The sequence below is a fragment of the Grampus griseus genome, assembly GCF_964374135.1.
Source record: "Grampus griseus genome assembly, chromosome: 10".
Lineage (NCBI taxonomy): Eukaryota > Metazoa > Chordata > Mammalia > Artiodactyla > Delphinidae > Grampus > Grampus griseus.
Window position 1 is genome coordinate 56,787,688 of NC_139004.1, and position 10,236 is coordinate 56,797,923.

At 53.9% G+C, this 10,236-nt stretch overlaps 1 protein-coding gene across 1 annotated transcript; it reads left to right on the forward strand.

Annotated features, from left to right (window-relative positions):
* Positions 1-213: 213 nt before the first annotated feature.
* SLC22A13 (solute carrier family 22 member 13) lies at positions 214-10,172 on the forward strand (the record flags this gene model as incomplete). The annotated part of the gene is given in 15 exon segments (XM_082663502.1): positions 214-280; positions 1,145-1,507; positions 1,510-1,526; positions 7,678-7,781; positions 8,028-8,182; positions 8,411-8,433; positions 8,437-8,557; positions 8,560-8,578; positions 8,745-8,863; positions 8,960-8,968; positions 9,018-9,079; positions 9,083-9,111; positions 9,660-9,880; positions 10,094-10,149; positions 10,155-10,172. Coding segments are annotated over 15 exon segments (1,383 nt in total).
* Positions 10,173-10,236: the final 64 nt, after the last annotated feature.

Genomic DNA, 10,236 nt, shown 5'->3' on the forward strand with positions numbered 1-10,236 from the left:
GCCCATCTCGTATCTCAAAGTGTTTCAAAATCAAAACACAAAAAGGCTTTCCAATGCTTACCAAGCAAATATGTGAATGTGAATGTGATACCCAAGCGTGTATTTTTCCCTAATGCTCTATTTAATCCCACCATTCCCCACCTCCTATGATTGAACTAGATGCCTTCCAAGCCCTGGGTCTACCTGCAGTGAGACTCCCCCCAGGGAAAAAGGATGGGGGCTTTCATCGTTGGGAGGTTCCTGTTGTCAGAGGTCCTGCCTTCTGTTAGCCTCCTGCCCTGTAAGAATCCTGACCTGCCAGCCCCCATGCCGTGCCCCATCCCAACCTCGACTCCAGCAGGGTCATAGGACTGACCAGCGGGGGCTCGGGCTTTGTCCTTTGTCCCTCTGTGCTCACCAAGGTTGCTCAGGGTGATTGGGCTACCCTTGGGCATCTTTTGCCTCTGTTTCTGTCTTGGGAGGGTGTTAATGGTTCCTTCCTTGATTAGATAGAGATCAAGATGCACTGGTTAGCTCAGCTGCTGAAGGGAAAGGCATTTATGCCCTTGGTGGGTCTCCTGACCTTCATACTACCCTTGGATTGACTGCTGTTGCATACCACCACATGCTAGAGACCCTGCAGAAGAAAATAACTTCAGGGTCATGAGACCAGGTTGGGCTGTTGGCCAAGTTAATGTGCAGGCTGGGTCCTTGCTGCTCCACTGGCTTATCCCCCGCGGTGCAGTGTAGTAGCAACTGCCTTGTAGCGCTGAAATTACTCTCAGAATTTGGACTCTATCATAATGGGAGGAGTTTGCACTGGTGTGAATTGTGAAGGATGTTGCAGTTAGAGGGGGTGCTGTCCCTGTATACCATGTAACTTTTGGCTAAAGCTCACTGCTGTGTGCCAGGCCTGAGAAGTTCCTCTTGTGGTGCCTGTCACACAGTCCATAAAACATTCTCGGATCCTCCAAGTCAGAGTGGACTATCTTTTCATCATATTCTGTCATTCCTAGACCAGAGCTGGGGAGCTGAGGTGTGACAGGTGGGGCCAGGCAAGGCTGATTTAAACATTAACACAGCACCGCCACTGCCCCGAGGAGCCCGTGCCCCAGAGCGAGCTGCAGAGCTGTCTGGTGGCCCCAGCTAAGGAGGCAGTAACCAGTGACCGTGGCTCCCTTTGCCCAGGTCCCGGCTGACATTGGCAGCTTTGGTCGCTTCCAGGTACAGCTGCTGATACTGCTGAGTGTCCCCAACTTCCTGACTGCCTTCTGCATGTTCACCCAGGTCTTCATGGTCCTGGATGAGGCCCACCACTCTTCAGTGGCCTGGGTCAAGCACCGGACTCTGACCCTGGGCGCTGCTGAGCAGCCGGTGCTGAGCGTGCCTGTGGATGCGGCGGGCAGCCCTGAGCCCTGCCTCCCGTTCCGGCCACCCCCCGACGGTGCCAGCCTGGAGGACACCCTCAGCCACAGCTTCAGTGAGACACAGCCTTGCGAGGCGGGCTGGGTCTATCCTGCAGGAGGCCCCTATCCCTGAAGAATGAGGTAAGGCTGCCCTTTGGCCTATCTTTCCACCTCTTTTGAGTCGGTCAGCTCGTCTGCCCGAGCCCGTGCCCTCGGTCTCTGGTGTGGCTGCCTCTGTGGCTGCCCCACACCCCATGCCTGAATGATGGTGGGTCCGCCTGTTTTGCTCTCTGTCCTCTGCCTGTTGGCTCATCTACCTCTCCATCCATTTCCTTTGTCCAGGGTGTCTGTCCATCTGTCCATTCATCTCTGCCTGTGCTTTTATCTGTCCCGCTGCCTGTCTGCCCAGTGGCCCTCCTTCTTGTCTCTCCTGTTCTCCCGTCCTCATGCCTCTCTTTCTCTCTCTCTCCCCCATGTTCCCATCTGCCTGTCCATTTGCCTTTGTCTTTCCGTCCACCTCTGCATGTCTGCCTGCTTACCTATCTTCGCATTTAACTAACCCTCTGATGCTACCCCTTCCCCGTCCACTCGTCTGCCTTCCTGCTTGCTTGCCTCGAGCTTCCTGCCTTCAGCCTCTCTCTCTAGATCTCCTCCTGCCTGCCTGCCTGCCTGCCTCTTAGATCCTGAAGGACACCCAGGACTCTAGGACTTGTCCTGCACATAACTGGGCAATTGCTCCTGTTAACTCCATTCTCGTAGGAGGGACCCTGGCAGATCAATAGAAAGTTCCCCACTCCAACCACCTCAGAGCAAGAAAGGCTGCTTCCCAGACAGTGGGGTTGAGCACAGAATGGGGAGATGACTTGGCGAGGGCAACATAAAGACTTGATGGTGGAGCCGGGACTCTCTCATTCGGGGCACCTGCTGCCCAGTTCCCTGCAGGCATGGGAAAGAGCACAGATAGTCCAGAAGCCTGAGGGGCAGGGGTTGGGGATCTGTGCAGCTCTCACCTTAATGGTGGCAAATCCTGAACCTCTGTGGAGGACAATTTGAGCCCCGAGACTAAACATTCACCTCTTAATATGTGACCATACACCTGTCTCCAGAACCGTGGCAGCCTGAGGATGTGTCCTCCTGCCTTCTTTCTGACCCTCCCCCTCATTCCACCCCACAGGGGGAATAGGTCGCCTTTGAACTCTGCCAGCCCCTGGATCTAGCCCAGCCTAGGCCGGTCTGACCCTCAGTGCCCCCTCCATCATCTCCCCAGTATCCCACCCGTGATAGGTCTGGTCTTCATCGGTCCTTAGATGTTGTGGAGGTGTCTTCCTCTACATGTGCTCATAAACTCTCTGCCCATCTGGCCAAATGTCACCATCCTTACAGCCCAGGCAGACTTCCAGAGTGCTTAGAGCCAACTCTAGGTCTTGTGCACAGCCTTTGCTGGACTGTTCATGCAATTACACTCAGCCAACAGCTTCTGAGTATTAACTATGCAAGGAACAGAGAACAGCGGCACCCTATTCACCTTCTCTGAGAACATCTGGGCTCCTTGTAGAGGGACAAAGGGCTAGATGGGCTCTAAGGCTAGAATTTACTTCCTCCTGGGGAGGGAATGGGCAGGCAACTCCCTGAAGGAGTTGGTATGTGAGCTGGGCACCAGGGACCCGAATAAGATTGATGGAGAAGAGGGGAAGGCCTTTTTAGACAGAGAATAGCAAAAGGAAGGCCTGGCAACAGGAAGCAGGTGATGTGTCTGGGAAGCAGCAGGAACTTGGTGTGCCTGGGATAGGGCTGGGCAGGTTAGGGGAATGAATGGGACGTTCTCAAGGACTGGGGGCCTCTCTCTTTATCCTCAGTCACCAACTTAGTCTTTGCTGACCCTGGGGTGGGACCTTGGACGTCCGGCCTTTACCTGACATGCTCCCAGGGACCCACCCTCCCAAGAACTGCAACTCTCAGGGCAATGTACACTTTTGGTACTTTGTGCCCTGAACCACGTGACAACCTCAAACTCTGGGGCTACCTTGTGTGAGGTATCCACCTTGGTTTCCAGTCAACAAGCAGGGGTTCTGCTACAGACTGAGGACTCCTCTGAGGTGACATCCCAAGTTTCCTTATTATAACCAACAACTTCATATGCAAAGTGAAATACAAACAATCCGAATTTAAGAAGAAAAGAATATATTTCCTTATAGGCAGTGTGCTCATGAAGGACAGAGTACGTTTCTCCTTCTCAACCTACCTGACCAACATTTCCTGGGTGCCCATCCGTGGTAAAAGAGAAAATGACTCCCAGCCCTGTCCACACGAACCTCTGAATAAGGAGGCAACTAGACCATCATTGAATAGCAACAACAGTGTGATCCGTCCTGGGACCACAGAAGGAAGCAATGGGAGGGAAGGGGAAGCAGAGGGAATAGCCATTTCTAGGGTCTGGAGCATGAAAATGCCTGGCCCCTGTGAGCAATTCTGACATACAAAAGGGGTTGAGAAAAGGCAAGAGCCAACTCTTAAAGGGTCTCAGATACAGTGCTGAGGAATTGGGGCTGTCTCCTAGAGACCAGAGGGAATCCTTGATGGTTTTGGAACAGTGAAAGGGAGATGTGACGGGTTTTGCTCCAGGAAATGGGGGTGGGATGCTGTGGGCCACTGTGGCAGGCCCCAGACAGAACCATCCACTGTAGGCATTAGGGCTGGGAAGGTTGACAACTGGTGTCCCAAGTTGGAGCCCTCTTCATCTCTGTTCCATCTGCAACATGACACCAGCATGTGAACTTGGGTAGGTCTTGGCACCTCTCCAAGCCTCTGTCTTTGCTGCAAAACAGAGGGAATGATAAGCCTTCATGGAGCTAGAATGAGGATTTGATAAGATAGGGGATATCTCGTCTACAGGGAGATAGTGAATGGTGTCCACTAAGCAAGGGTGGCAGCCTTGGAGGAGTCCCATGGCTCAGCACTCATGCCTTTAGAGTATGACCGCCCCTTGTGTCTGAGATGCCTGTGTCACCAGCTGTGTGCTTCATGGCACAGGGGCCAGTACAGCCTCAGCTGAGCTAACATTTGCTGACCTAGCACAGCCACTGTGCTAAGCATGCTATATGTGTTAATTCCTTTAATCCTATCTGGCAATACTATGGAATGTATTTCATCCCCATTTTGTACGTGGGAAACCAAGACACCAGCAGGTCAGCTAACAGATTCAGAGTCACACAGAGTGACTCAGTTCTGACTCCAGAGGCTGACAGCAGCAGGCCTTTGTTCATTATTATTTATTTTAAATAGTGTTTAACTACAAAGCAATCTGTGGTGGCTGGACAAAAAGCAAACAGGATAGAACTGGGTGGAACAACAAGTTCAAGTACCTGGTCCTGCTGCACTTCATTCTCAGGGGCAATCCATTCGTCACTTGGTATATATTTAAAGTTCTTATAAAATTAACAGTTGTTGGACTTCCCTGGTGGCGCAGTGGTTAAGAATCCACCTGCCAATGCAGGGGACACGGGTTCGAGCCCTGGCCCGGGAAGACCCCACATGCTGCGAAGCAACTAAGCCCGTGCGCCACAACTACTGAGCCTGCACTCTAGAGCCCGTGAGCCACAACTACTGAGCCCACGTGCCACAACTACTGAAGCCCACATGCCCTAGAGCCCGTGCTCCACAGCAAGAGAAGCCACCACAATGAGAAGCCCACGCACTGCAATGAAGAGTAGCCCCTGCTCACCACAACCAGAGAAAGCCTGAGGGTAGCAATGAAGACCCAACGCAGCCAAAAATAAAATTAATTAATTTTAAAAAATAAAATTAACAGTTGTCCTTCAGGACAGAACTAGGAGCAAAATGCTGTCTCCTGAGTTGGTTAATTTTCTGCTAAAGGTTAGTTAACTAATGGAGATTGGCTACTCATCTGACTGAAGGTATTAGTTCCTTCCTTCATTCACTCATCCCTTCACTCAGGAAACATTACCTTAGCTTTCCCTCAGTTTCACTCACTGCCATCCAGTTTCAGTCACTGCCAGGACTAGCTGCTTAACCTCTTCTCCCTTAGACGAATAAAGCAGTCTCCTACCTTTTGGGCACCAGGGGCCGGTTTCGTGGAAGACAGTGTTTCCACAGACAGGGCGGTGGGTGCTGGGGCAATGATTCAGGCGGTACACGAGTGATGGGGAGTGATGGGGTGTGATGGGGAGTGGCAGATGAAGCTCCGCTTGCTCGCCGCCGCTCACTTCTTGCTGTGCAGCCTGGTTCCTAACAGGCTGTAGAGTGGTACCGGTCCGCAGCCCAGGAATTGGGGACCCCTGGGGGAATATAATAATAAGTCAAGGATCGTTGTCAGAATTATATGAGATGGGACTTCCCTGGTGGTCGAGTGGGTAAGACTCCACACTCCCAATGCAGGGGGCCCAGGTTCAATCCCTGGTCAGGGAACTAGATCCCGCATGCATGCCATAACTAAGAGTCTGCATGCCACAACTAAGAGTCCACATGCCACAACTAAGAAGTCAGCATGCCATAACTAAAGATCCTGCATGCTGCAATGAAGATCCTGTGTGCCACAGCTAAGACCCGGTGCTGCCAAAATAAATAAATAAATAAACAAATAAAATTTTTTAAATGAGATAATGCACGTAAAACATTTGGCACATTACCCAACCCAGAGTAAGCGCTCAAAAAGCATTAACAGGGGCTTCCCTGGTGGCGCAGTGGTTGAGAATCTGCCTGCCAATGAAGGAGACATGGGTTCGAGCCCCGGTCTGGGAAGATCCCACATGCCGCAGAGCAACTAAGCCCGTGCGCCACAACTACTGAGCCCGCATGCCAGAACTACTGAAGCCTGTGCGCCTAGAGCCTGTGCTCCACAGGAGAAGCCACCGCAATGAGAAGCCCATGCACCACAACGAAGAGTAGCCCCTGCTCGCCGCAACTAGAGAAAGCCCACGCGCAGCAATAAAGACCAAACACAGCCAAAAATTAAATAAATAAATTTTTTTTAAAAAAAAACATTAATATGGTTGTGAAGCTACCTCTGTGAGCTCTGGAGAACAGCTCATGTGTCATGATGCCCTCATAAACATATGGAGCTGAGCTATGTGCAGAGGGGCATAAAACTTACTGCGGGGCCCACAGATGGAGGTGGGGAATATCAGTCACATGCACTTATTGTTATGTGCACATTGCAGTAGACAAGTGTACAGACGTGTATGGACACCCATATTTTCATCACTTGGTTTCCCAGTCTGTCAAGTTCTCTCTGTGAGTCTCCAGGTGGGTTGTCCCCCTCACATCGTGTGTGTATGTCTGTGTGTGTGTCCGCGTGTGTGCAGACCTGCACATTCCTCCATCCTAATCTCTTTCCTCAAGGAGTGTGTGAGGGCTCCTTAGGATTCTGACTGCCTGTGAATGATGGGAGTTTCAGGGGGGTTTTGCAGCCAGTTGGGAAAAGTTGGAAAGGCCCAAGCAGGTCACAGGGGTGCCATGGTTGTGGGAAAGAGGCCCCATTTGTCAGGAAGAAGCAGTTAATGACTGTCAGAGGTTCCCAAACTGTACATTCTTAATGGATCAATAATTTTACATGGCATCTCCAGGCCAAAAAAATACCTAAAAGTTTCACATATTAAGTAATTTGTTCCAAACAATTTAAGAAGGGGGACTTCCCTCACGATCCAGTGGTTAAAGCTCCATGCTTCCACTGCAGGGGGCACGGGTTCGATCCCTGCTCTAAGGGATCCCACATGATCCCACTGAGATCCCACATGCCGCATAGTGCAGCCCAAAACAACAACAATGACAAAAAACAAAAACAAACAACTTAAGAAGGATTTATGTACTAATAACTCAGTAGCTGTTTAAAAAAATATATACACGAATCAAAAGAAAACGCTTTTATTTCATCCTAACGTGCAGTTACTTCCTAATAGGACGTATTGGGAACTGCAAAACGTCTTGATCCTTGAACCCCGCCACCCTCATTTTCTGATCCACATTGAGTTTCACATGGTGCTTGCTTTTTTTCATAGTAACTTCCAAAAACACAACTTCGCACAGATATGATGTCACTGAAAAGAATTGCGTGAACCATCTGGAGCTGGTAGTTTGATATGAAGCAGATGTTGAGGGTCACAGTGTTTCCCTTTACACTTCTAAGTATCGTGTTGTGCACCCTGAGTTCACGCTGGTGCCCTGGGATGCCTTGCCTGCCCCGCTTCTGTCCTGAGAGGTTTGTGGTGGGTGGGCTGGCTGGTAAAGGACTCGCCCTCGCTGCCCCTAGACTCACATCTGCACGTGTCTGCCTCAGGTGAACCTGGCCTGTGGTCGGAAGCATCCAAAGGACACCTCCCAGTCGGTGGACCTGGCTAGGCTCCTCACTGGGGCGCTCATCGTCGGGCCCCTCTGTGACTGGTAAGAACCTTGAGCAGCTCCCCCAACCCAGCACGCTCTTGGGTTCCTGGCCCAGGGTCTACTTCCTCCCCACCACGTGCCCCTCTCACTGGTCTCCAGGTGAGGCCCTGTCTCCCCGCAATGGGGCTCCCAGGTGGGGCCCTGCACCCTCCCGCAGACAGAGCACCCAGGGCAGGGCCGGGGGCTGGGTCTCCCTCCTTCCCCTCAGACAGACTCCCTCCTCAACCTGCCCCTTTCTTACCCCAGGATTGGCTGCGAGGCCACTATCCTGGTGCAGCTGCTACTCTTCGCCATCCTTGGCATGGCCGCAGCCTTTGTGCCCGGCTTTGAGCTCTACATGGCCCTGCGCTTTGCTGTGGCCACGGCCGTCGTTGGATATAACTTCAGCAGCGTCACCCTACGTGGGTATCTGGGCCCCGTGCCATCAGCCGCAGAGCGGGGCCTTGGGGTCTGGGTGGCCACGCTCCCACGCTGCCTGTGGGGCCCACTCAACTCCCCGCACCTAACGTGACGGCACCAGCACTCCCTGTACCGGGCCAGGACCACAGCCCCTGACCTGGTGGCGTCTAGCCATGGCAGGGAGTGAGAGGGCAGGGTCCGGGCCAGCCTCAGACTCAGCGTTCTCACAGTTGCAGAGTGGGTGGGGCCCTGGTAGAGAACTCAGGCTGTGGTCCTGGCCCAGTGCACCTTCTCCGTGGAGCAGATGGCCCTCGCAGGACTCGCCCATGGCTTCCAGAGCTGGAGGCTCTTCCAGATGGCTGGCGCTGCACCTGTCTTCCGCTCTTCCTTTACTTCTGGTGAGGAGATACTTCCCAGGCAAGCTGCCCCTCGGTTGGCTACGTGTCCAGAGAGGTGTCTGGGAGAGCGAACCTGTGGGGTCAGTGTGCACTGGGACAGCGGGGAGGCTCCTGGGGGAGTGGGGAGGCCCAGGTCCAGGCCCCAGGGTCACAGCCCGACCTACAGGGCTCTGCTGGAATCTGCACGGTGGCTCCTGACCCGGAGGAGGGTAGAGGAGGCTAAACAACCGATCCAGAGGGTGGCCTCGGTCAACAAGCGAAAACTTCTCCGAGCTCCTGAGCCAGGTACTTGCAGTAGCTGGGCCAGCCCTGCCCTGGTCTGACCACACAGCCCGGCCTGCCTGGCCCCTCACTCTGCACCTCCCTCCCGGATGGTCCCAGAGAAGACCGGCCCCACGGGGGATGCCCTGGATCTGTTCTGACACCCCCAGCTCCCCAGGCACTGTGATGGCTCTGGTGGGGAAGTTTGCCACGGCGGCCGGATTTACCATCTCCTACGTGTAGTCTGCTGAGCTCTTCCCCACTGTCATCAGGTAAGAACTGCAGGTGCAACTCCTGTTCCTCTGCTCCTGAGACCCTGATTTTGGCCATCCCTCCTCTGCCCTTACTGCTGTTCCCCAATGAGCTTACAGAGCTGGCTCTGGGGCAGCAGTGCTGGATGGGGTCCAAGGCTGGATGGGGTCAGTGGAGAGCAGAGGAGAGCAGCGGAGGGCAGATACAGGAGGGGCCACACCCTGGCCTTGTCAGGACTGGAACATGGAGTAAGTCCCGAGTTTGATGAATGGCTCAGAAGGAAGACTCCGGTGGGGATGGGAGGTGGTCAGGAGGTGCAGCCTTTGATCTGAGACTCGACAGGTGAGCAGGAGTACAGCAGGCAGACAGGCCTGGAGGTGGCAAAAGCAGGCCGCACAGTAGGACTCGGGGAAGTGCAGGAGGAGGGGGCAGGAAGACTGGCTGGACTGCACGGGCCTGGAGACTCTGCAGGCCTGGAGACCAGATGAGACACTGGGGTGCTTCCAAGGAAATGAGCTGTGGCCCAGCGGAGGCCGGGTCTTCTCGGCTTGCGCTCACCTTTGTGCGGGCAGACGGGCATGGGGCTGGTGGGCATTTTCTCGAGGATCGGGGACATCCTCACGCCACTCGTGACCCTGCTGGGTGAGTACCACACGGCCCTCCCTATGCTCATCTATGGCAGCCTCCCCGTCGGGGCTGACTTACTCTGTGCCCTGCTGCCAGAGCCACGTGGCTGGAGCACGAAGGACGCCATGGGCGACCTGGAGCAGGAGTCCTGCCCACAGCGAGGTGCTTGGTCTCTCTGAAACCCAGGACCTCATATGAGTGACCCCATCCCCGAAGGGGCTCTACTTCACCATTTGTCCATTGTTGCAGAGAGGCCCATATGGCATCCTCACGATTTCCCTACTTTGGGGAGGGGATGGCGAGGAACTGTAATACGGGATCAGTTCCTGAGCAGCCAATGACAGCCTTCCGCTTCCTCCAGCCCTCTGAACGCAGTGCCCTCGGAAAAGGATTCCGAGGCCTCAGGAAGTACTTCTAGCCCAGGGGTGGCCTTTAGAGCAGCACGTACCTCTGAGTGTGTCTCCGAAGCCAGAGCACCAGCAGCAGAGAGCTGCCTGAACACTCCCCTGGGAACAGCT